Source organism: Somniosus microcephalus, chromosome 1, assembly GCF_052327205.1.
Source record: "Somniosus microcephalus isolate GS21.2 chromosome 1, FLI_Smic_1.0, whole genome shotgun sequence".
Classification (NCBI taxonomy): domain Eukaryota; kingdom Metazoa; phylum Chordata; class Chondrichthyes; order Squaliformes; family Somniosidae; genus Somniosus; species Somniosus microcephalus.
Window position 1 is genome coordinate 187,143,831 of NC_140987.1, and position 21,784 is coordinate 187,165,614.

General features: G+C 47.1%; 1 protein-coding gene across 27 annotated transcripts in view; it reads right to left on the reverse strand.

Moving 5' to 3' along the window:
- Positions 1 to 21,400, reverse strand: part of cast (calpastatin) — a 337,875-nt gene extending 316,475 nt beyond the window's left edge. For 11 of the 27 annotated variants that reach the window (XM_085988287.1, XM_085988296.1, XM_085988230.1 and 8 more), the window contains exon 1: positions 21,212 to 21,398. In XM_085988287.1, coding sequence (XP_085844413.1) covers positions 21,212 to 21,253 — 42 coding nt within the window. In that variant the 5' untranslated portion in view covers positions 21,254 to 21,398. Of the gene's footprint in view, positions 1 to 21,211 lie in introns of all 27 variants that reach the window. The other 16 variants (XM_085988241.1, XM_085988182.1, XM_085988280.1 and 13 more) reach the window with 4 other exon arrangements.
- Between the last annotated feature and the right edge of the window lie 384 nt (positions 21,401 to 21,784).

Sequence of the window (21,784 nt, forward strand, 5' to 3'; positions counted from 1 at the left end):
TGCTCTCACGTGTCCACTGTTAACTTCAACTGAAGAGCTGCAGAAATCCCAGAAACACATTGTAAGCACCACTTACACTGTTTGTCAGGGATTCCACAGCTCTTCCGCTGAACTTGCATAAGTTTGTAAATCCATCCCTTTACAATTACATTTAAAATCTGCTTAATTTTATGTATTACCTATACACACATACCTTTTATTTGTACCAGTTACTGATACAAAAGTCGATAGATGTGACTAAAGCACCAATAACTTCCCAATTGATGTACTTTGTTAATTATGTTCTTGATCATATTTGTTGATGGAGGCATATTACATAATAATATTTAAATATTTCTTTGTCACTCATATATAACTTTTATTATATTATTGTACAGTAAAGATTCAACACCCACTATGTCAGATTAAACTTAAAATGTAATGTGGCCAGGGTCTCTAAGAATTCTGGCTTAAAACGCGTCATGAATGACGTCACCAGACCCGCTCCATCTAATTGGGCCAGGTAACATGCTGGGTGGGCTTAATAGGCCCCATTAAGGTAAGTTCATTTTCTACAGCGGAATGAAGCCAGCAGAGGGGTTGCGACCCGCCATGGACACCGCCCGCACTGGACTCGCCAAGGTAAGGAAAATTCTAGCCATAGTCATTCTTGGTGGTTGGAGTTGATAAAGATCTGGTTAACCCACACCTCTGTGGAGGTTGTCTAATACCCCAATCAGTAAAAATTATTGGATGGCCATTGTTAGTGGTAATGGCTGCAGTGTTGGTGGTAATGGATAGGTTTTAGTCCATTAATGGATGATGATGCTTATGATCTGTTGTCAGTTGATGGGAGCAGGTAGCATTGACATCACACCAAAGACTGATGGCCACTGTAGTTAGGCCCTAACCGTGTAGCAGTATCAGTATGAAACATTACGCTTAACCTGCAGGTCAACTGTTCTACTTTACTGCTGAAGGGTAGATGTGGCAAATGCAGCCAGATCGATTCTTTGGTTCACTTCTATAATAATGCTGGTACCTAGTGGACAGGTAGGTGAGCTGTTTGGCGTATTGTGTTATTTCAGACAAGTAGCTTATGAAGACCGCAGAAAAAAATACTAATTGCATTTCTCTTAACCCTGTTGTTCCTCTTTTCTAACTTGGCCATTTCTTTGGATTGAAAGCAGAGGGACTGGGACAGATGTTTTTCATTTTCAGCAAAAATTACCATATCTCAGTAAGCATAATTTTGTGTTAAAAGTGCCACTGATGGGCAATGTTCCCGTTAATCTGCACGGCCGCGCAGCGGTCTGGAGGTCCCGCGCAGCCGGCTCACCGGCTTTTAAATGGAAACACCACGCACGCACAGAAAAGCGAATGGGCCGCGCAGCCCGTTAAAGAGGCAGCGCACCCAAAAAAAAATTAGAGGAACCATTGCTGACGGGTCGGGCTAATGATATAGGCATTTTTGCTGAACCACATATAACAGCTTTTAAAATGTTGGCATGGAGAATACAGCTATAAATACATTGCTCGCTAGTTCCCTCTGTCTTTATAGTAAGAATCATTCAATTATTTGCAAATTCATCTACCTCAGTAGCAATAGCGACTATGAAAACTGATGCTTACAAGAGTGAATGGATTTCAATTGTGTGAAATATCTAGCAGTGTAAAGTATATAGCCTACAAAAACAGCATTAGAGGTGTCCAATTATCAGCTTCCCAAGAAGATGAATTGTGCTTGGAAAACTTTATGTAATATGATTTTCATTTGACTATATTAGCATATTCTAATGTGGCTGAACAGACTATTCCACATTCACAAGAACAGGCACTGCCATACACAAGTATTAACTTAGCAAATTACAGCATCTTTGAGATTGTTAGTGTCAGCCTTGGCTCAGTGGTAGCACACTCAATTTTTGTTCAGAGGTTGTGGGTTCAAGCCTCTTTCCACAACTTCAGCATGTAATCTAGTCAGAGGTGTCACCTTTTGGATGACATAAAGTAGTAAGATAAATGACCAGATAGTTTGTTTTTGGTGGTGCTGGTTGAAGGATAAATATTGGCCAAGGCACAGGAGGATTTTGTGCCATGGAATCGTTACGATCACCTGACAGGGTAGACAGGGCCTCAGTTTAACATCTCCTCCAAAAGATCAAACATCTGAAAGCTGGCACTCTTGTTGTTTTTCAAACACCTTGCTGGATTTTAAGTGCTGTAAGCCTTTTTTTATTCTTGGATATGAAGGAGCACGGGAAGGGGTAAAGGTGCAGGGCTTACAATTCTTGGAATAAAGAGGGAAAAAAAGGGAGAAAATTGAGAGAGGAGATAAGCTAGTACAAGATAGAAAAAGAGTAAACAAAACTTCACAGCCATCCTAAATACAAATGAGATGTAGTTTTAACCAAAATGCAAATACAACACACCTTTCAAAGCAACAAACCCAGTAGTGCTTGTATTAGTGATGAAGAATGATGTTCATATTTTCGTATATACTGCCAAAGCAAGTCATCTAGTGCTAGAGTATCCTTCTCCCTTGGGAGTGGGAAGTTGTATTTGCTAATATTAAAACCCATCTCCATTTATTGTAGTTACTCTATCATCAATGTGCAGCCATTACAGGACCCCATGCTCATTTTCAGAATGATATGGAGCTGCAAACAATGCAGGAGGAAAGACAACGGGCCAGAACTTCGGGTCCCCATGGGTGAGTACGCGCTGGGTACTCACGCGTAGGCCCAACTAAAGTGCCGGATTCGTGCATGCACTGCACATGCGCGGAAAACCGGAACTTCCGTTCCCTTAAAGGAAGGGTTTCACAGGTCGAACGCATGCGCCGGAGAGGTAGCGCGTATGCCTGGAACTTCCATTCTTTTTGCAGATTTCTCCGGGAGGGTAAGTCTTCAGGAGCTACGCTTTTAAAAAGCAGTTGCAAGGCCTGCTTTTAATAAGGTAAGTGGTGAATTAAGTAAAATTAAAACATTTTTTCCACAGGTTTATTATTTTTAAATACTTTTAAAGAAAGGTAAGTTTATTTTTAGCCCCGTTAGAAGCTGTAATTAATTTTTTCAAAAATTTAAAATATTGTTTAATATAGTTATTTTATGTAATTTATAGTTATTTTTAAAATGTGATTTTGTAAAAAAATGTATTTGAAGTTTTAGTTATGTTTCGGGGCTGAATTGTATTCATAGATTTGACAGGTCTTCGTGTCAAATCTATGAATACAGATTCCCTGCTACCATTGGCTCTCCATGGCCCACGTGATCCCAGGGGATGTTTCGAACTAACTGCGCCCCTGGGATACGCAAGCACTGTGCGCCGGCAGTTGGAGCAGGCCTAGGATCGGAATCCCACGCGGGCCCACAACACAACGGCAGGCGCGCTAGGTAAGTGCAGGTCAGAGGCTTGCACGCCAATTGACGATGCCACCTTTCACACCAGTGCTTCAGACATGTCTTCCTTTTTCCTCAACCGAGGATTCCCCTCTACTGTGGTTGACACGGCCCTCGACCGTGTCCGTTCTATCTCCCGCACTTCTGCCCTCACCCCTGCCCCTCCCTCCCGGAACAACGATAGGGTTCCCCTTGCCCTCACCTTTCACCCCACCAGCCTCCACATTCAACGGATCATCCTCCGCCATTTCCGCTACCTCCAAAGTGATCCCACCACCAAACGCATCTTCCCCTCCCCTCCCCTTTCAGCATTCCATACGGACCGCTCCCTCCGAGACACCCTAGTCCACTCCTCTCTCACCCCCAACAGCCCGTCCCCTTCGCCTGGCACCTTCTCGTGCAAGCGCAGGAGATGTAACACCTGCCCCTATACCACCCCCCTTCCCACTGTCCAGGGCCCCAAACACCCCTTCCAGGTGAAACAGCGATTTACTTGTACTTCTTACAATCTAGTATACTGTATTCGCCAGTCACGATGCAGTCTCCTCTACATTGGGGAGACCAAACGCAGATTGGGTGACCGCTTTGCGGAACACCTCCGTTCAGTCCGTAAGGGTGATCCCGAGCTTCCGGTCGCCTGTCATTTTAATTCACCGCTCCATTCCCACTCGGACCTCACCGTCCTTGGCCTCTTGCATTGTTCTACGGAAGCTCAACGTAAACTCGAGGAACAGCACCTCATCTTCCGATTAGGCACTTTGTAGCGTTCCGGACTCAATATCGAGTTCAACAATTTCAGATCGTAACCTCGGCCCCTATTACATTTTTACTTATATTTTTTTTCCACCCCTTTGTTTAGGGTTTTCCCTTCCCCCCCTTTCCTTTTTTTTCCTCTCTCCCACATGGCAGCTGTCTCTCTTTCTGCCAGAACATTTCACACCTAATCTGAACCGTCTTTTGTCTCCACTTGTCCTATCACCATCTCGTCTGGTTTTGAATACCTCTTAATGTCTCTTTACTTCTTTTGTTCTATCGCAGCCCTGCCTTCGATCTATTTCATTTCCTTTCCAGTTTTGAAAAAGGGTTCACCCGAAACGTCGACTCTAATTTCTCTCTACGGATGTTGCCTGGCCTGCTGAGTTTTTCCAGCATTTTCTGTTGTTATTTCGGATTTCCAGCATCTGCAGTATTTTGCTATCGTATTGGGGGTAAGGTACTGACTTGGATATTCACAATATATATTAATGATCTAGACGAGGGAACTAGATGTAATATCTCCAAGTTTGCAGACAACACAAAGCTGGGTGGGCGTGTGTGCTGTGAGGAGGATGCAGAGAAACTCCTGTATGATTTGGACAGGTTGGGTGATTGGGCAGATGCATGGCAGATGCAGTATAATGTGAATAAATGCGAGGTTATCCACTTTGGTGGCAAAAACAGGAAGACAGATTATTATCTGAATGGCAATATATTGGGAAAAGGGGAAGTGCAACGAGACCTGGGTGTCCTTATGCACCAGTCGCTGAAGGTAAGCATGCAGGTGCAGCAGGCGGTTAAGGAGGCAAATGGTATGTTGGCCTTCATAGCGAGAGGATTAGAGTACAGGAGCAAGGATGTCTTGCTGCTGTTGTACAGGGCCTTGGTGAGACCACACCTTGAGTATTGTGTGCAGTTTTGATCACCTTATCTGAGGAAGGATGTTCTTGCCATGGAGGGAGTGCAGCAAAGATTCACCAGACTGATACCTGGGTTGGCAGGAATGACGTATGAAGAGAGATTGGGTCAATTAGGCTTATATTCACTGGAGTTTAGAAGAATGAGAGGGGATCTCATTGAAACTTATAAAATTCTAACAGGACTAGACAGACTAGAGGTAGGATGTTCCCGATTAATTAAGAAAGGGAAAATAGAATATGAGAGTAAGCTATCAGGGAACATAAAAACTGACTGTAAAAGCTTTTATAGATATGTGAAGAGAAAAAGATTGGTGAAGTCAAGCGTAGGTCCCTTACAGTCAGAATCAGGGGAATTTATAATGGGAAACAAGGAAATGGAAGACCAACTAAATACATACTTTGGTTCTGTCTTCACAAAGGAGGACACAAATAACCTCCCAGAGATGCCGGGGAACATAGGGTCTGATGAAAGAGAGGAACTGAAAGAAATCAGTATTTGTAGGGAAATGGTGCTAGGAAAATTAATGGGACTGAAGGCCGATAAATCCCCAGGGCTTGATTGTCTACATCCCAGGGTACTTAAGGAAGTGGCCCTAGAGATAGTAGATGCATTACTGGTCATCTTCCAGAACTCGATAGACTCTGGAATGGTACCCATGGATTGGAGGGTAGCTAATGTTACCCCACTATTCAAAAAAGGTGGTAGAGAAAAAGCGGGGAATTATAGACCGGTAAGCCTGACATCGGTAGTGGGGAAAATGCTAGACTCCATTATAAAAGATGAAATAGCAGAGCACTTGGAAAGCAGTGACAGGATCGGACAAAGTCAACATGGATTTACAAAAGGTAAATCATGCTTGACTAATCTACTGGAATTTTTTGAGGATGTAACTGGTAAAATAGATAAGGGAGAACCAGTGGATGTGCTGTATTTGGACTTTCAGAAGGCTTTCGATAAGGTCCCACATAAGAGATTAGCATGCAAAATTAAGGCACATGGGATTGGGGGCAAGGTATTGACTTCGATAGAGAACTGGTTGGTGGACAGAAAGCAAAGAGTTGGAATAAATGGGTCGTTTTCCGAGTGGCAGGCAGTGACTAGTGGGGTACTGCAAGGATCGGTCCTAGGACCCCAGCTGTTCACAATATATATTAATGATCTGGACGAGGGAATTGGATGTAATATCTCCAAATTTGCAGACGACACAAAGCTGGGTGGGAGGGTAAGCTGCGAGGAGGATGTTGGGAAACTCCAGTACGATTTGGACAGGTTGGGTGATTGGGCAGAAACATGGCAAATGCACTATAATGTGGATAAATGTAAGGTTATCCACTTTGGTGGCAAAAACAGGAAAGCAGATTATTATTTGAATGGCAATAGATTGGGAGAAGGGGAAGTGCAGAGAGACCTGGGTGTCCTTGTGCACCAGTCGCTGAAGGTAAGCATGCAGGTGCAGCAGGCGGTTAAGAAGGCAAATGGTATGTTGGCCTTCGTAGCAAGAGGGTTCGAGTACAAGAACAAGGATGTCTTGCTGCAGTTGTACAGGACCTTGGTGAGACCGCACCTTGAGTATTGTGTGCAGTTTTGGTCACCTTACCTGAGGAAGGACGTTCTTGCCATGGAGGGAGTGCAGCGAAGATTCACCAGGCTGATACCTGGGATGGCAGGAATGACGTATGAGGAGAGATTGTGTCGATTGGACTTATACTCACTGGAGTTTAGAAGATTGAGAGGGGATCTCATCGAAACCTATAAAATTCTGTCAGGTCTGGACAGACTAGATGCAGGAAGGATGTTTCTGATGGCCGGGGAGTCCAGAACCAGGGGTCATAATCTAAGAATAAGGAGTAAGCCATTTAGGACTGAGATGAGGAGGAATTTTTTCACCCAGAGAGTGGTGAACCTGTGGAATTCTCTACCACAGAAGGCAGTTGAGGCCAACTTATTAAATATATTCAAGAAGGAGTTAGATATATTTCTTAAGGCTAAAGGGATCAAGGGATATGGGGAGAAAGCAGGGACAGGGTACTGAATTTGGATGATCAGCCATGATCTCGTTAAATGGCGGAACAGGCTCGAGGCCGAATGGCCTACTCCTGCTCCTATCTTCTATGTTTCTATATTTCTATTCATAGGGCTGAAGCCAGAAGAGATTGGTCAGTTTTATATAGCACAGTGTTATCCAATCGGTGGCATAGTGGTTAGCACTGTTGCCTCACAGCGCCAGGGACCCGGGTTCAAATCCGGCCTCGGGTGACTGTCTGTGTGGAGTTTGCACATTCTCCCCGTGTTTGCGTGGGTTTCCTCCGGGTGCTCCGGTTTCCTCCCACAGTCCAAAGATGTGCGGGTTAGGTTGATTGGCTATGATAAATTGACCCTTAGTGTTAGGGGGATTAAATACGTGGGGTTACGGGGATCGGGTGGGATATGTGTCGGTGCAGGCTCGATGGGCCGAAATGGCCTCTATCTGCACTGTGGGGTTTCTGTGATTCTGTGAATATGTCATATTTGCACAGCATAAGGTAAGTGTGGGAGTTCGGTGAAGTGGGGGAAGGAGGTGCTTGCTTTTCCTAACTTCTCCCGCAAAGCGGCTGCGGATCTGAGCAAGAGCAGACCGAGGCCCGAGAGCGGGGACAAAAGCAGCAGCAGACCTGCATTAGCAAGAGAAAAAGGCAGTGTGACATCACAGGCAGGTAAGTGTTTGGTAGTGACTGTGGGCTAAGTTTTAAGTTAACATAACATATAACTAAATTTTAAAAACTAAACTTAATTTAATTAATTTAATAAACTAAATGGAGGTAAATAATTTGATTAACATTAAACTAATTCATTAATTAAATAAATAAAATAATGGGAGAACAGGAGATGTGTTGCTGCTGCAATATGTGGGAGCTTGTGAACATTTTTGTCCAGGGTGACTACATCTGCGAGAAGTGTCTGCAGCTCGAGGAACTTCGGCTCCGAGTTGAGGAGCTGGAGTCCGAGCTGCAGACATTGCGAGACATCAGGGAGGGAGAAAGTTACCTGGACCTTTTGCTCCAGGAGGCAGCCACACCCCTTAGAGTAAATACTTTAGAATTGACACGTGGTCAGGGACAGGAGAGTGTGACTGCGAGTGAGGCAGGTACAGAGATCCAGGAGGTAGTATTGCAGGAGCCTCAGTACCTGCACTTGTCCAATAGATTCAAGGTTCTTTTAACCCTTGTGGGCAAGTGCGGGGACTACGAGCAAACTGACCACGGCACCGTGATACAGGAAGCCGTTCAAGTGGGGCGAATAAAAAGGAAGGTGGTTGTAGTAGGCGACAGTATAGTTAGGGGGATACACACTCTTCTCTGCAGCCAGGAGCGTGAGTACCGAAGGCTATGTTGCCTACCCGGTACCAGGGTAAAGGACATCTCCTCCGGGCTGGAGAAGAACTTGGAGTGGAAGGGGGGAGGATCCAGTTGTCGTGGTCCACGTAGGTACCAATGATATACGTAGGACAAACAACGAGGTTCTGCTGAGAGAGTTTGAGCAGCTAGGGACTAAATTAAAAAGCAGAACCACAAAGGTCATAATCTCTGGATTATTACCGGAGCCACGAGCAAATTGGCATAGGGTCAATAGGATCATGGAGATGAATGCGTGACTCAAAGATTGGTGTGGGAGAAGTGGGTTTTGATTCGTGGGGCACTGGCACCAGTACTGGGGAAAGAGGGAGCTGTTCCATTGGGACGGACTAAACCTGAACCATGCTGGGACCGAAGTTCCAGTGAATCGAATAACTAGGGAGGTAGATAGGGCTTTAAACTAAATACGGGGGGGGGGGGGTCCCGGTGGAGCGAAATCTAGAATGCTAAAGAGAAAAGACAAGGAAGCAGTGCAGGAAAGTGATTGGGGTAAGGATAACCAGATTATGTCAGGAAGGGACAGAGCGTACAAACAAAGGAGTGCACTAACAAATAGGGTCTGGGTAAGTAAAAATGGCAATAAGACAAATACGGCCATAGTACAAAAATTTTTTAAGATGTCTAAAAATGTTAAAAATAGAAATCTAAAGGCATTGGGCTGGATTTTGCTACGGGGGCGGGTTGGGGTCGTGTTCCCCACATTTCGTGTTTCCCACACGAATCCTGAACGATGTGGGAAATTGATGCAATTTTGATTTTATAGCCCAATTGATTCCCCACGTGTGGGAACCCCTAGCCAGGTGAGCTTTTCAGGTGGGAAGCTCGCCTCCGATGGCATCATCACTGCTGCTTCATTTAAGGGCTTCCACAAGCCTTGCTCACTTCAGCAGACTGCCAAGCTTCTGGCCCTGGCAGCTGCTGCTACCATCATCAATCATGGCGATACATCGGAGTAAGGCATCCCCCAGATTTGACGAGGCAGCCCTCCAGGCATTGGTGGAGGGAGCGACAGAGAGCAGGGAGGTGCTCTTCCCCTCCTCGGGGAGGAAGAAGCCACCCCAGCAAACCAAGGCTGTGTGGCTGAGGGTGGCAGAGCAGGTGAACGCCAGCTCGAATACCAGCAGAACATGGATCCAGTGTCGGAAACGCTTCCATGACCTTCTGCGCACTGGAAAAGTGAGTATGATGTTCCCATCACTCTTAATCTGATCCCCATTGCCTTTCCTCACCAGCTCTCAGCTTTACCAATCTCTTCCTCCACATCCCACTTGACACTGACATCCATGCACCCTTTCCCACTCCCTCTCTCTCTATGGTCACATTCACCTAACTAATGGACTATGCAGCCCTCACACTCCCTATCACTGTCATGCTATGAAAACAACTGACATCACATAGGGAGGGCCCTTGGTCTTGCCATCTCACTCCATCTTTCTCTCCTTCTAAGCATCTATGCCATCGATTCTCTACACTCACTCCTTCATTCTCGCTCAAACTCCACTTGTCTCCCCCATTGCAGGAAAAGAGAGCTCACAACCGAAGAGAGCGAGCCAGGACAGGGGGAGGGGCAGCCTCCTTAGCCCAGCTGACCCCATGGGAGGAGGCGATCCTGGAGATCGTCGCCATCCAGGACGACACACAAGTGGGGGACGGAGAGACCGGTGCAGCAGAGCAAGCTGGTGACAGAAGAGTTTTCCAACTCTCTCAATTGCATTGCATGACTCGCTGATAATGACTTGGAAGCTCTAGCAGATGGACCTCTGATCATCTGCAATAAGCACTGTGCAGGTAACCCTGGCCTCTCATCTCTGACACTTTCCTTTACTCCCCCACAGGACCATCGCAAGCTCCCGTCTCCAGGACGCAGGAGGAGGTTCAGCCTCAGCATCCAGACTCCTCAGAGGAAGCTGCAACCTCTGAGGGCGCAGCGTCAGCAGAAGGCAACGCACCCAGCACCAGCGCACTCACACCTCGGTGGGACCTTCGGGACATACAGTAGTGTTGTCACCTGGTGTATCACAGCTCACAAGTGAGCCTCAGCAGATGGTGGAGACAGGGACAGCAGTGGAGACAGGGACAGCAGTGGAGAGTCCTAGTCGGAGGGCGCAGCACTCTCCCAGCTGAGCTCAGCTGCATGTCGACCCTCTGCCTCTGGGTCCATCCACAGTATCAGTGATGATGGCACTCCAGGAAAATATGCAGGAGTCTCGGAGACCAAACGCAGATTGGGTGACCGCTTTGCGGAACACCTCCGTTCAGTCTGTAAGGGTGACCCCGAGCTTCCGGTCGCCTGTCATTTTAATTCACCGCTCCATTCCCACTCGGACCTCACCGTCCTTGGCCTCTTGTATTGTTCCATGGAAGCTCAACGTAAACTCGAGGAACAGCACCTCATCTTCCGATTAGGCAGTCTGCAGCCTTCCGGACTCAATATCGAGTTCAACAATTTCAGATCATAAGCTCGGCCCCCATTTCATTTTCTCTTGTAATTGTTCCACTCCTTTCCCCCCCCCCCCCCCCTTTCCTTTTGTTTCTCTCTCACACCTGGCAGCTATCTTTTGCCCTGCCAGTACACTTTACACCTAATCCCAGCCTATTACCATCTCGTCTAGCTTCTAATCTCTTTTACTTCTTTTCTTTCTTTTATTCTTTTGTCCGATCGCAGCCCTGCCTCCGATCTAGTTTCTTTTCTTTCCAGTTTTGAAGAAGGGTCCAACCCGAAACGTCAACTCAAATTTCTCTCCACGGATGTTGCCTGACCTGCTGAGTTTTTCCAGCATTTTCTGTTGTTATTATGCAGGAGTCTCTGGCAGGTTTTGTCTCCAGGGTTGCTGCGAGTGTGGAGCGAATGGAGGAGTCAGTCGCTAACATGAGCAGAGCCTTTGTGGAGTCATTGGCGCATCAACGCATTACCACGGAAAGGATGGCAACCTCCGTGGAAAGGCTGGCTACGGCCATGGAGGAGATAAGTCGCGCGAGTGTTGAAAACATGGTGAGTGTTCAGACTAGACTGACATCTCTGGAGGAGCGATGGGCAGCTATTGAACAGAGAAACCAGACCTTCATGGCAGTCCCTCTGAGAAGGACTGCCAGTCCCGACACGGGTCCCCATGGCTCCCCTGATGTGCAGCAAGGTGCTCTCTCGCCACTTGCAAGCGCTGAGGGGGACCTGACCCATGAGAGGGATGATGGTGGCAGAGAACAAGGAGGTGGGGGCTCCTCTCCAAGCGCTCAAACTTCCATGCCACTGACAAGTCCTCGGTCAGAGCCCCACCTGAGTCAGCACCCAAGTGAGATCGGCGTCTCAACCCCTGCACAGCCGCAGGAGCAGCAGACTGTTGCGCAGCCCTTACAGGCTCGCAACCCCAGAGGACGCCCACCAAAGGTGTCCAGACAGGAGCAGCAAGGAAGTGAGCAAGGGGCCTCCACATCTGCTGATGCCACTGGGGAACCACTACATAGGAGCACGCGTAAGAGAAAGAAACTGCACAAATAGTCACAAGGGTAGTCACTTGGGTGGAATTTAATGTGTTATGGTTGAAAGCCATCAGAATAATGTTAATAAATCATCTGTTGGCTACTGCTGTAGTTGTGGCGTGTGTCATTTCGCGAATGGGACTTTCACTTTGAGGTCAGTATGGTGGTCACATCGCTAGAAGTCAGCTGGTTCCTGGCTATTGTCAGTGCTCAGGTAAAAGGATGCGAGGCAATAGTCCCTCATGGGCGAGGCTCAGCAAATCTGCCCAATATGAGCGCGTTCCTTGCATGCCGGCCACCAATGTTCTCGTGCACTGCTGCCGCTGGTTGATGAGCCTCTGCAAGATGTTCGTCTTCGCTCTCCTCCTCCCCCTCATCTGAGGAGGATATGTCAGGAGCCACTTGGTCCTCGGCCATCTGCAAGCCACGACGCTGTGCCATGTTGTGAAGCACACAGCAAACCACAACGATTCTGGAGACCCTGGCTGCTGAGTATTGCAGGGCTCCACCTAATCTATCCAGGCATCTGAAGCGCATCTTCAGCAGACCAATGGTCTGCTCGATCATGGCTCTGGTGGAAAGGTGGCTGGAGTTGTAGTGCTCCTCAGCGGCGTCAATAGCCACGTCCTCAAGGGATAGCCCTTTTCGCCAAGTAGCCATCCGTTAAGTTGGTGTGGCGGACTGAATAGCGGAGGCACAGTAGACTGGCGCAGTATGAAGGAGTCATGGCAACTGCCAGGGTACTTGGCACAAACATGCAAAATTTCCTTCTTGTGGTCACACACCAGCTGAACGTTGAGGGAGTGGAAGCCCTTGCGGTTGACAAAAATACCAGGATTGCGATGGGGAGCCTTAAGGGCCACATGTGTGCAATCAACGATGCCCTGCACCCTTGGAAAGCCTGCAAGATTAGCAAATCCAACCGCTCTCGCCATGACACTTGCTCGATCCTTGGTGAAATGGATGTGATTGTGCGCGATGGCAAAGAGGGCATCGGTTACCCGCTTGATGCAGGTGTGTGCGGCCGCCTGGGAGATGCCGCTGATGTCTGCCGCTGATCCCTGGAATGAGCCTGAGGCAAAAAAGTTGAGTGCGATGGTGACTTTGACGGCCACTGATAAGGGGTGTCCAGCTGCTCCTCTGGGCTCCAGGTCTTGCTGCAGCATTGCGCAGATGTCAGCCACTATCTCTCGCGAAAGTCGGAGCCGCCTTTGGCACTGCTGCTCAGACATGTTGAGGTAGCTGACCCTGCGTCTGTAGACCCTGTTTGGGGGGTATCTCCTGCGCTGACGGCCTTCCATGCGCTGGCCCCTTCTGGCCTGTGCATCCTCAGGTGGGGCAGCAGCAGCTTGGCGCAACTGTTGTTGCTGCTGCTGTTGGGCGGCCTCATGTAATATCCAGAAGGGCAGGACAAAAATGGCTCCCATGCTTCTGGTAGATGCCTCAGTTGAGGAAGCGCTCAGTGAAGGTGGCGAAAGGGGTTTCCCAGGGAGGTCACACTGGAGATGGTTGTCAGGCTGCAAACTTCCAGAGCTGTGGGTATGCCTTCTGAAAGATCCCCCAGACCTGAGAGAGCAAAGTTATGCCACCTGCAATTAAAGCCTGTTCAAATCTGCCATTTAATGGTTGAGCTGCAGCTGCTACTCCGCAAGCCAGTTGTGCTCCCGCCACGTTTCAGATGTGTGTTTCCCACCAGGCGTGTTTCACGTGGGAAAACGATTAAACTTGCAACTGGTTAGGAAATTGGGATTATAGAGCCAATTGAGGGCTTGTTAAGGGCCTTAAGGGCCTATCCCGCCTCCTGGAGGCGGGACGGAGTCGGGACCAGCAGACACGAATTTAGGAAAATTGCGTGGAGGCGGGATGGAGGCGGGTTTGGGCCCGCACGCCAGTTTTGCGATTTTTATCCCCCACACGCCTCCAATCCCGCCTCCCCGGCCCTAGCAAAATCCAGCCCTATGTATCTGAATGCACAAAGCATTCGTAATAAGGTAGACGAATTAACAGTGCAAATAGATGTAAACGGATATGATATAATTGTGATTACGGAGACATGACTGCAGGCCTGAAAATCTGCATTCCAGTGTACTAAAAGAGGTAGCCATGGAAATAGTGGATGCATTATGGTCAGATGGGCGGAAAAGTGGCAAATGGAATTTAACCCTGAAAAGTGCGAGGTGATGCATTTTGGACGGACAAATAAGGCAAGGGAATACACAATGAGTGGTAGGACCCTAGGAAGTACAGAGGGACCTTGGTGTACATGTACATAGATCCCTGAAGGCAGCAGAACAGGTAGATAAGGTGGTTAAAAAGGCATATGGGATACTTGCCTTCATTAGCCGAAGCATAGAATATAAGAGCAAGGAGGTTATGATGGAGCTGTACAAAACGCTGGTAAGGCCACGGCTGGAGTACTGTGTGCAGTTCTGGTCGCCTCACTATAGGAAGGATGTGATTGCTTTGGAGGGGGTGCAGAGGAGATTCACCAGGATGTTACCTGGGATGGAGCGCCTCAGCTATGAAGAAAGACTAAACAGGCTGGGGTTGTTTTCCTTGGAGCAAAGAAGGCTGAGGGGGGACCTGATTGAGGTGTACAAAATGATGAGGGGCATAGATAGGGTAGATAAAGAGGAACTTTTCCCCTTAGTAGGGGGGTCAATAACAAGGGGGCATAGATTCAAGGTAAGGGGCAGGAGGTTTAGAGGGGATTTGAGGAGGAACTTTTTCACCCAGAGGGTGGTTGGAGTCTGGAACTCGCTGCCTGAAAGGGTGGTAGAGGAAGGAACCCTCACAACATTCAAGAAGCATTTGGATGAGCACTTGAAATGCCATTGCATACAAGGCTATGGACCAAATGCTGGAAAATGGGATTAGATTGGACAGGGCTTGATGGACGGCGCAGACACGATGGGCCGAAGGGCCTCTTTCTGTGCTGTATAACTCTATGACTCTATTAGTTTCATCTTTCAAAATTCTATAGATTATGGAACAGTTGCTGCAGATTGGAGGGTGGCAATTGTAACCCCACTATTTTAAAAAGGGAGAGAGAAAACAGGGAACTACAGACCGGTTAGCCTAACATCGGTAGTAGGGAAAATGCTAGAGTCTATCATAAAGGATGTGATAACAGGACACTTAGAAAATATCAACGGGATTAGACAAAGTCAACATGGATTTATGAAAAGGAAATCATGTTTGACAAATATACTGGAGTTTTTTGAGGATGTAACTGGTAGAATAGATAAGGGGGAACCAGTGGATGTGGTTTATTTGGATTTTCAGAAGGCCTCTGATAAATTCTCACATAAGAGGTTAGTGTGCAAAATTAAAGCACATGGGATTGGGGGTAATATACTGGCATGGATTGAAAATTGGTTAACAGACAGGAAGCAGAGAGTAGGAATAAATGTGTCTTTTTCGGGGTGGCAGGCGGTGACTAGTGGGGTACTGCAGGGATCAGTGCTTGGGCCCCAGCTATTTCACAATATATATCAATGATTTGGATGAGGGAACCAAATGTAATATTTCCAAGTTTGCTGATGACACGAAACTAGGTGGGATTGTGAGTTGTGAGGCAGATGCAAAGAGGCTTCAAGGCGATTTAGACAAGTTGAGTGAGTGGGCAAATACATGGCAGATGCAGTATAACGTGGATAAATGTGAAGTTATCCACTTCGGTAGGAAAAACAGAAAGGCAGAGTATTATTTAAAAGGTGATAAATTGGGAAATGTCGATGAGCAGAGGGACCTGGTTGTCCTTGTATACCAGTCACTGAAAGCAAACATGCAGGTGCAGCAAGCAGTTAGGAAGGAAAATGGTATGTTGGCCTTCATTGCAAGAGGATTTGAGTACAGGAGCAAGGATGTCTTATTATAATTCTACAGGGCCTTGGTGAGACCACACCTGGAGTACTGTGTGCAGTTTTGGTCTCCTTACCTAAGGAAGGATATACTGTATTTGCCATAGAGGGAGTGCAGCGAAGGTTCACCAGACTGATTCCTGGGATGGCAGGACTGTCGTATGAGAGATTGGGTCGACTTGGCCTGTATTCACTAGAGTTTAGAAGAATGAGAGGGGATCTCATTGAAACGTGTAAAATTCTGACCGGGCTAGACAGACTGGCTGCAGGGAGCATGTTTCCCCTGGCTGGGGGGTCATGAACGAGGAGTCACAATCTCAGGATACGGGGTAGGACATTTAGGAGAAATTTCTTCACTCAGAGGGTGGTGAACCTGTGGAATTCTCTACCACAGAAGGCTGTGGAGGCCAAGTCACTGAATATATTTAAGAAGCAGATAGCTAGATTTCTAGACACAAAAGGCATCAAGGGGTATGGGGAGAGAGCGGGAATATGGTATTGAGATAGTTGGATAGGCCATGATCATATTGAATAGCAGAGCAGGCTCGAAGGGCCGAATGGCCTACTCCTGCTCCTATTTTTCTATGTTTCTATGTATGCATGTGTACTTTAATCTTTCTCAACCTCTGAGTCAGGAAGGTTGTGGGTTCAAGTCCCACTCCAGGGACTTGAGCACATAAAGCTAGGTTGACACACTGTAGTGCTGAGGGAGTACTGCCTTTTGGATGAGACGTTAAACCGAGGCCCCATCTGCTCCCTCAGGTGGACATAAAAGATCCCATGGCACTATTTCGAAGAAGAGCAGGGGAATTATCCCCAGTGTCCTGACCAATATTTATCCCTCAACCAACCTAACAAAAACAGATTATCTGGTCATTGTCACATTGCTGTTTGTGGGAGCTTGCTGTGCACAAATTGGCTGCCACATTTCAACAGTGACTACACTCCAAAAGTACTTCATTGGCTGTAAAGTGCTTTGAGATGTCCAATGGTCGTGAAAGGCGCTATATAAATGCAAGTCTTTTTTTTCTATACTTTTTTGGTAAAATGGTAAGATGAATTATTTTAGTGGTGTTGGTTGAGGAATAAATGTTAGCAAGGACAACTCCCTAGCTCTTCTTTAAAAATAGTCCACCTGAGCAGAATGACTGCTTGGTTTAACGTCACATTCGAAAGCCAATATATCTCTGACAATACAGCACTCCCTCGGCACCGCACTGACGTGTTAGCCTAATATTTGTGCTCAAGTCTCTGGAATGGGACTTGACTTCACAATCTTCTGACCCAGAGGCAAGTGTGCCAAGACTGACACCCGTAATACCTACCTAAAGACTATAATAGACACTATGGCTCCTTCTTCTTAGGCAGTCCCTCGGAACCGAGGATGACTTGCTTCCACATTAAAAATGAGTTCGCAGGTGACTGATGAGTCCAATGCGGGACCTACAGTCTCTGTCACAGGTGGGGCAAACGGTGGTTGAAGGGGCGGGTGGGTGGGGTGCTTGGGTTGATGTGTGCTCCTTGCGCTGCCTGCGCTTGGCTTCCGCTTGCTCCCGGCGAAGAGACTCGAGATGTTCGGCGCCTTCCCGGATGCTTCTCCTCCACTTTGTGCGGTCTTGGGCCAGTGATTCCCAGGTGAGGCTTTGAGGGTGTCCTTGAAGCGTTTCCTCTGCCCACCTGGGCTCTCTTGCCGTGCTGGAGCTCCGAATAGAGCGCTTGTTTCGGGAGTCTCGTATCGGGCATGCGGACAATGTGACCCGTCCATCGGAGCTGATTGAGCGTGGTCAGAGCTTCAATGCTGGGGATGTTGGCCTGAGCAAGAACACTGACGTTGGTGCGCCTATCCTGCCAATGGATTTGCAGGATCTTGCAGAGGCAGTGTTGGTGGTACCTCTCCAGTGCTTTGAGGTGCCTGCTGTACATGGTCCATGCCTCTGAAGCATACAGCAGGGCAGGTATCACTGCTGCCCTGTAGACCATGAGCTTAGTGCCGGGTTTGAGGTCCTGGTCTTCAAACACTCTCTTCCTCAGGTGACCAAAGGCTGCACTGGCACACTGAAGGCGGTGTTGGACTTCGTCGTCGATGTCTGCCCTTGTTGACAGTAGGCTCCCGAGGTATGGAAAGTGCTCCACCTTGTCCAAGGCCTTGTCATGGATTTTGATAATCGGGGGGCAGCACTGTGTGGCGGGGGCAGGTTGGTATAGGACCTTTGACTTACGGATGTTTAGTGTAAGGCCTATGCTCTCGTATGCTTCGGTGAAGGTGTTTACGATGGTTTGGAGTTCGACCTCCGAGTGAGCGCAGACACAAGCATCGTCTGCATACTGTAATTCGATGACAGAGGATGGGACGACCTTGGATCTGAACTGGAGGCGACGGAGGTTGAACAGTTTCCCGTTTGTTCTGTAAATTAGCTCCACTCCAGTGGGGAGCTTACTGAGGGTGAGATGGAGCATTGCAGCAAAGAAGATTGAGAAGAGCGTTGGTGTGATGACACAGCCTTGCTTGACCCCAGTTCGTACGTGAATTGGGTCTGTGGTGGAACCGTTGGTCAGGATCACGGCTTGCATGTCGTCGTGAAGCAGGCGGAGGATAGTGACAAACTTTTGAGGGCAGCCGAATTTGAGGACGCTCCATAATCCCTCACGGTTGACAGGTTGGCCGAGGTCCAAAACTATGGCTACAAAACACATCACAGACACTGATGAAACTAAAAATTGAATATGCTTTAACTTCAGGTTTACCCAAGAAAGTGAAATAAGTGTCAATAACTGAACACGTTTTTCTGGAGTGCTCTTTTAACTAAAATACTGCACTCCCTCAAAATATATCCAACTAATACTGCACCACTTAAGTGTATCTCTCCTGCACTTGATAACAATATAATGAAAGGCAAGCACCAGTGACTATGTAACCAGGAATTCGAAGGGAAGTAGACTCCATCTCTACTCTACTTTTGGCTGGGAATTCTACTTCGGTTCACTCACGGGAGAGGTGAGAATTCTACCACTGAACCGCCAATGCTCCACACCCTTGTGTGTATCCTACAATCTGAGATGGCAGATGGCTTAATATGAAACACAATTTCAACAGTTGTCTGTTTCACATTCTATGGTTATGCAATTATATTTCAACTTGATGACATGCAAGATTTACTAGTTTTACTAGATTGGCTCAGTGGTAACACACTTGCCTCTGGGTCAGAAGGTTGTGAAGTCAAGCCCCATTCCAGAGACTTGAGCACAAATATTAGGCTAACACGTCAGTGCGGTGCCGAGGGAGTGCTGTATTGTCAGAGATATATTGGCTTTGGAATGTGACGTTAAACCAAGGCTGTCATTCTGCTCAGGTGGACTATTTAAAGAAGAGCTAGGGAGTTGTCTTTGCTAATATTTATTCCTCAACCAACACCACTAAAATAATTCATCTTACCATTTTACCAACAAATGTATAGAAAGGTTAAAGTACACATGCATACGCTGTGCAAATATGACATATTGGATAACACTGTGCTATATAAAACTGCCCAATCTCTTCTGGCTTCAGCCCTACGAATGCCCCCACTGCTGGCTGTCATTGTGTATGAATAAATCATGAGGTAACAGAGCTCTTTTAGTTTTATTCTTCAATGACACTCCATGCCGCATACATAAAATAAGGTGCACTACGATCAGGCCAGTCAGGTCCATCTTTTCAAGGCCCATCTGCATTTAAACCTTCCAAAATGAAACAATTGTCCATCACCAGTTTTAGTGTCCTTGATTGAGGACTTTGAATGTATTGTTCTTGGTCTTATATCCTTTTTATGTACTGATGCTTTTTATTCCTCCCTCTTTTTATCACCCATTTATGTCCCCACAACCTACATGGCTTGTGTCTACTAATTAGATATGGCCTTGCTATTACCTTTACTGGCAGGTGCTGTTCGCACCACAACTACAAGATTAAACATTTTTTTTTAAAAAGGCGATATTGCCTCCTTCTCCCTCCTCTCCTTCCAAAAGCACCATGTTTCATCCAAAACATACAAAAATTTAAGACTGATATTACAGACCAACTGGTTCACTAATGACCTTCAAGTAAGGAAACCTGTCATCCTTATCCGGTCTGGCCTTTATGCGATTCCAGTCCCACACCAACTTGATGACTCTTAACTGCCCTCTTAAGTGGTCCAGCAAGTCCCTTGTTGTATCAAAACCACTACAGAAGGCCACCACTGCCTTCGCAAGGCAACTAGGGCTTGGCAATAAATGCCGGACACATCCCAAGAATAAATTTTTAAAAGTTAGCCTTTGGAAGTTTATATTTCTCAGCACAGGGATATTAATACCTAAAAATTGTAACAGTTGTTGATACTATGATCTGGTCAAATGATAACCAATGACATGGAGAGGTACAGTCTCAGAGTACATGGAATGCTTATGCGTGAGGCTATAGGTCACAAAGTTCCTATTTTAGGCAGGCCCATGGATAGCATTGAGCTAATACTTTTGGAAAAGATCCATTTCTCTTCCTATAACACATACGGCAATTGAAAAAGGTGTCACAACTTCGCGGAAGTGTTTTGCAAACGATTTTATCCAATCGACGGCAAAACAGGTTACAAAAATACTGCTGCATCATTTGCACGTTTACATGGCGAGGTCGAAAATGACACCCAGCTGTTCGGATTACTCTCGGCCAGCCAACCTTCAAAGCGTTTGCCCCGAATATACTGGCTGTGCTAAGGCTCAGAAAGCGCAGCTGCAGTTCTCCAGCCGGCCTGTGTAGAAACAGTCCCAACTATGTGGCAAATGCCCTAGACTGGCGGCGGAACCATTTTCTCCCCCAGCTCAAGAAGCCCAGTAATACTGAATATTGAACACTTTTAGCCACGGCTACCTGGAAGAAAGAGAAGCAGCTCTCTCAGTCCTTCCGAATCAGTGCAAGTCGTGTACGGAACACCTCCAGGACTCACACTCTCTCTCTCTCTCTCTACACTCTCTCTCCCTCCCTCTCTCTCTACACTCTCTCTCCCTCCCTCTCTCTCTACACTCTCTCTCCCTCCCTCTCTCTCTCTCTCTCTCACACCCCCAGAGGGGCGCAGCTCCACTGCCCAAACCACCCGCAGACGGCGGGGGGAATCGAGCCTAAATGTCAGTTCACATCATTTATTCCATCCACTGTCCACTCAGCCGAATGCTGATGGATGTTTATAATTAACACCAAGCGCCCTGCGGTAGATTTCCTCTCAGCTTAATTACAGAAAAGAAACCTTGCAAACTTCGTTCTAAAGATCAATTCAAGCAAAACACAATTGGGAGCAGCGACGGGCGATCCAGGAGCGGGGGTCGGGGCTTCGGCCTGGAGTCTCGGAGCTGACATTCCAGCCCGAGCTGGAGCTGCTTTATTAACTAACAGCGACTGGTCGATCACATTTACCTTTCTGGGCTCTTTGCTTTTTCTTTTGGTGTGCTGCGACATGTTCGAGGATATGTACTGCCACTCGAGTACAGCAAATTACTTCTTTCTCGCAGAGCCGAACCCAGAGGAACTTGCAGCCTTAAAGCAGAAGCGCTGGTTCTATTCCGTCCAAACTTCTTGTAGTAGGTTCGAGTTTAGGGCGTGTCCTTTTTCAGTCCCTCTGAGTTTTTCTGTTCTGGAACACACTCAATAGATTCAGCAGCGTTTTTTCCACACATGCTCCGATCACCCACAAGAAACACCACGTTTCCCGCCCCCACTAAATCTAAGGAGGTCATTTTTACCTGGCTAGGACGACGGACCCTCCACACAAACACACATGTATATATAAATACCTTGTATATAACAATATTCTACTATCACAGTTACCAAACATCCTGGATAATATTATTCTACAAGTGTGAAACTGTTTAGTGGCCTGAGGATAACTTTGCCTCCCTTTCAGATTTTTCTTCTGGCTTGTGTTTCCCCAAAGTGACACAGGTGAGAATGGGAACTCATCCTTGGAGACTATGGGCATGAAAGTCTGAG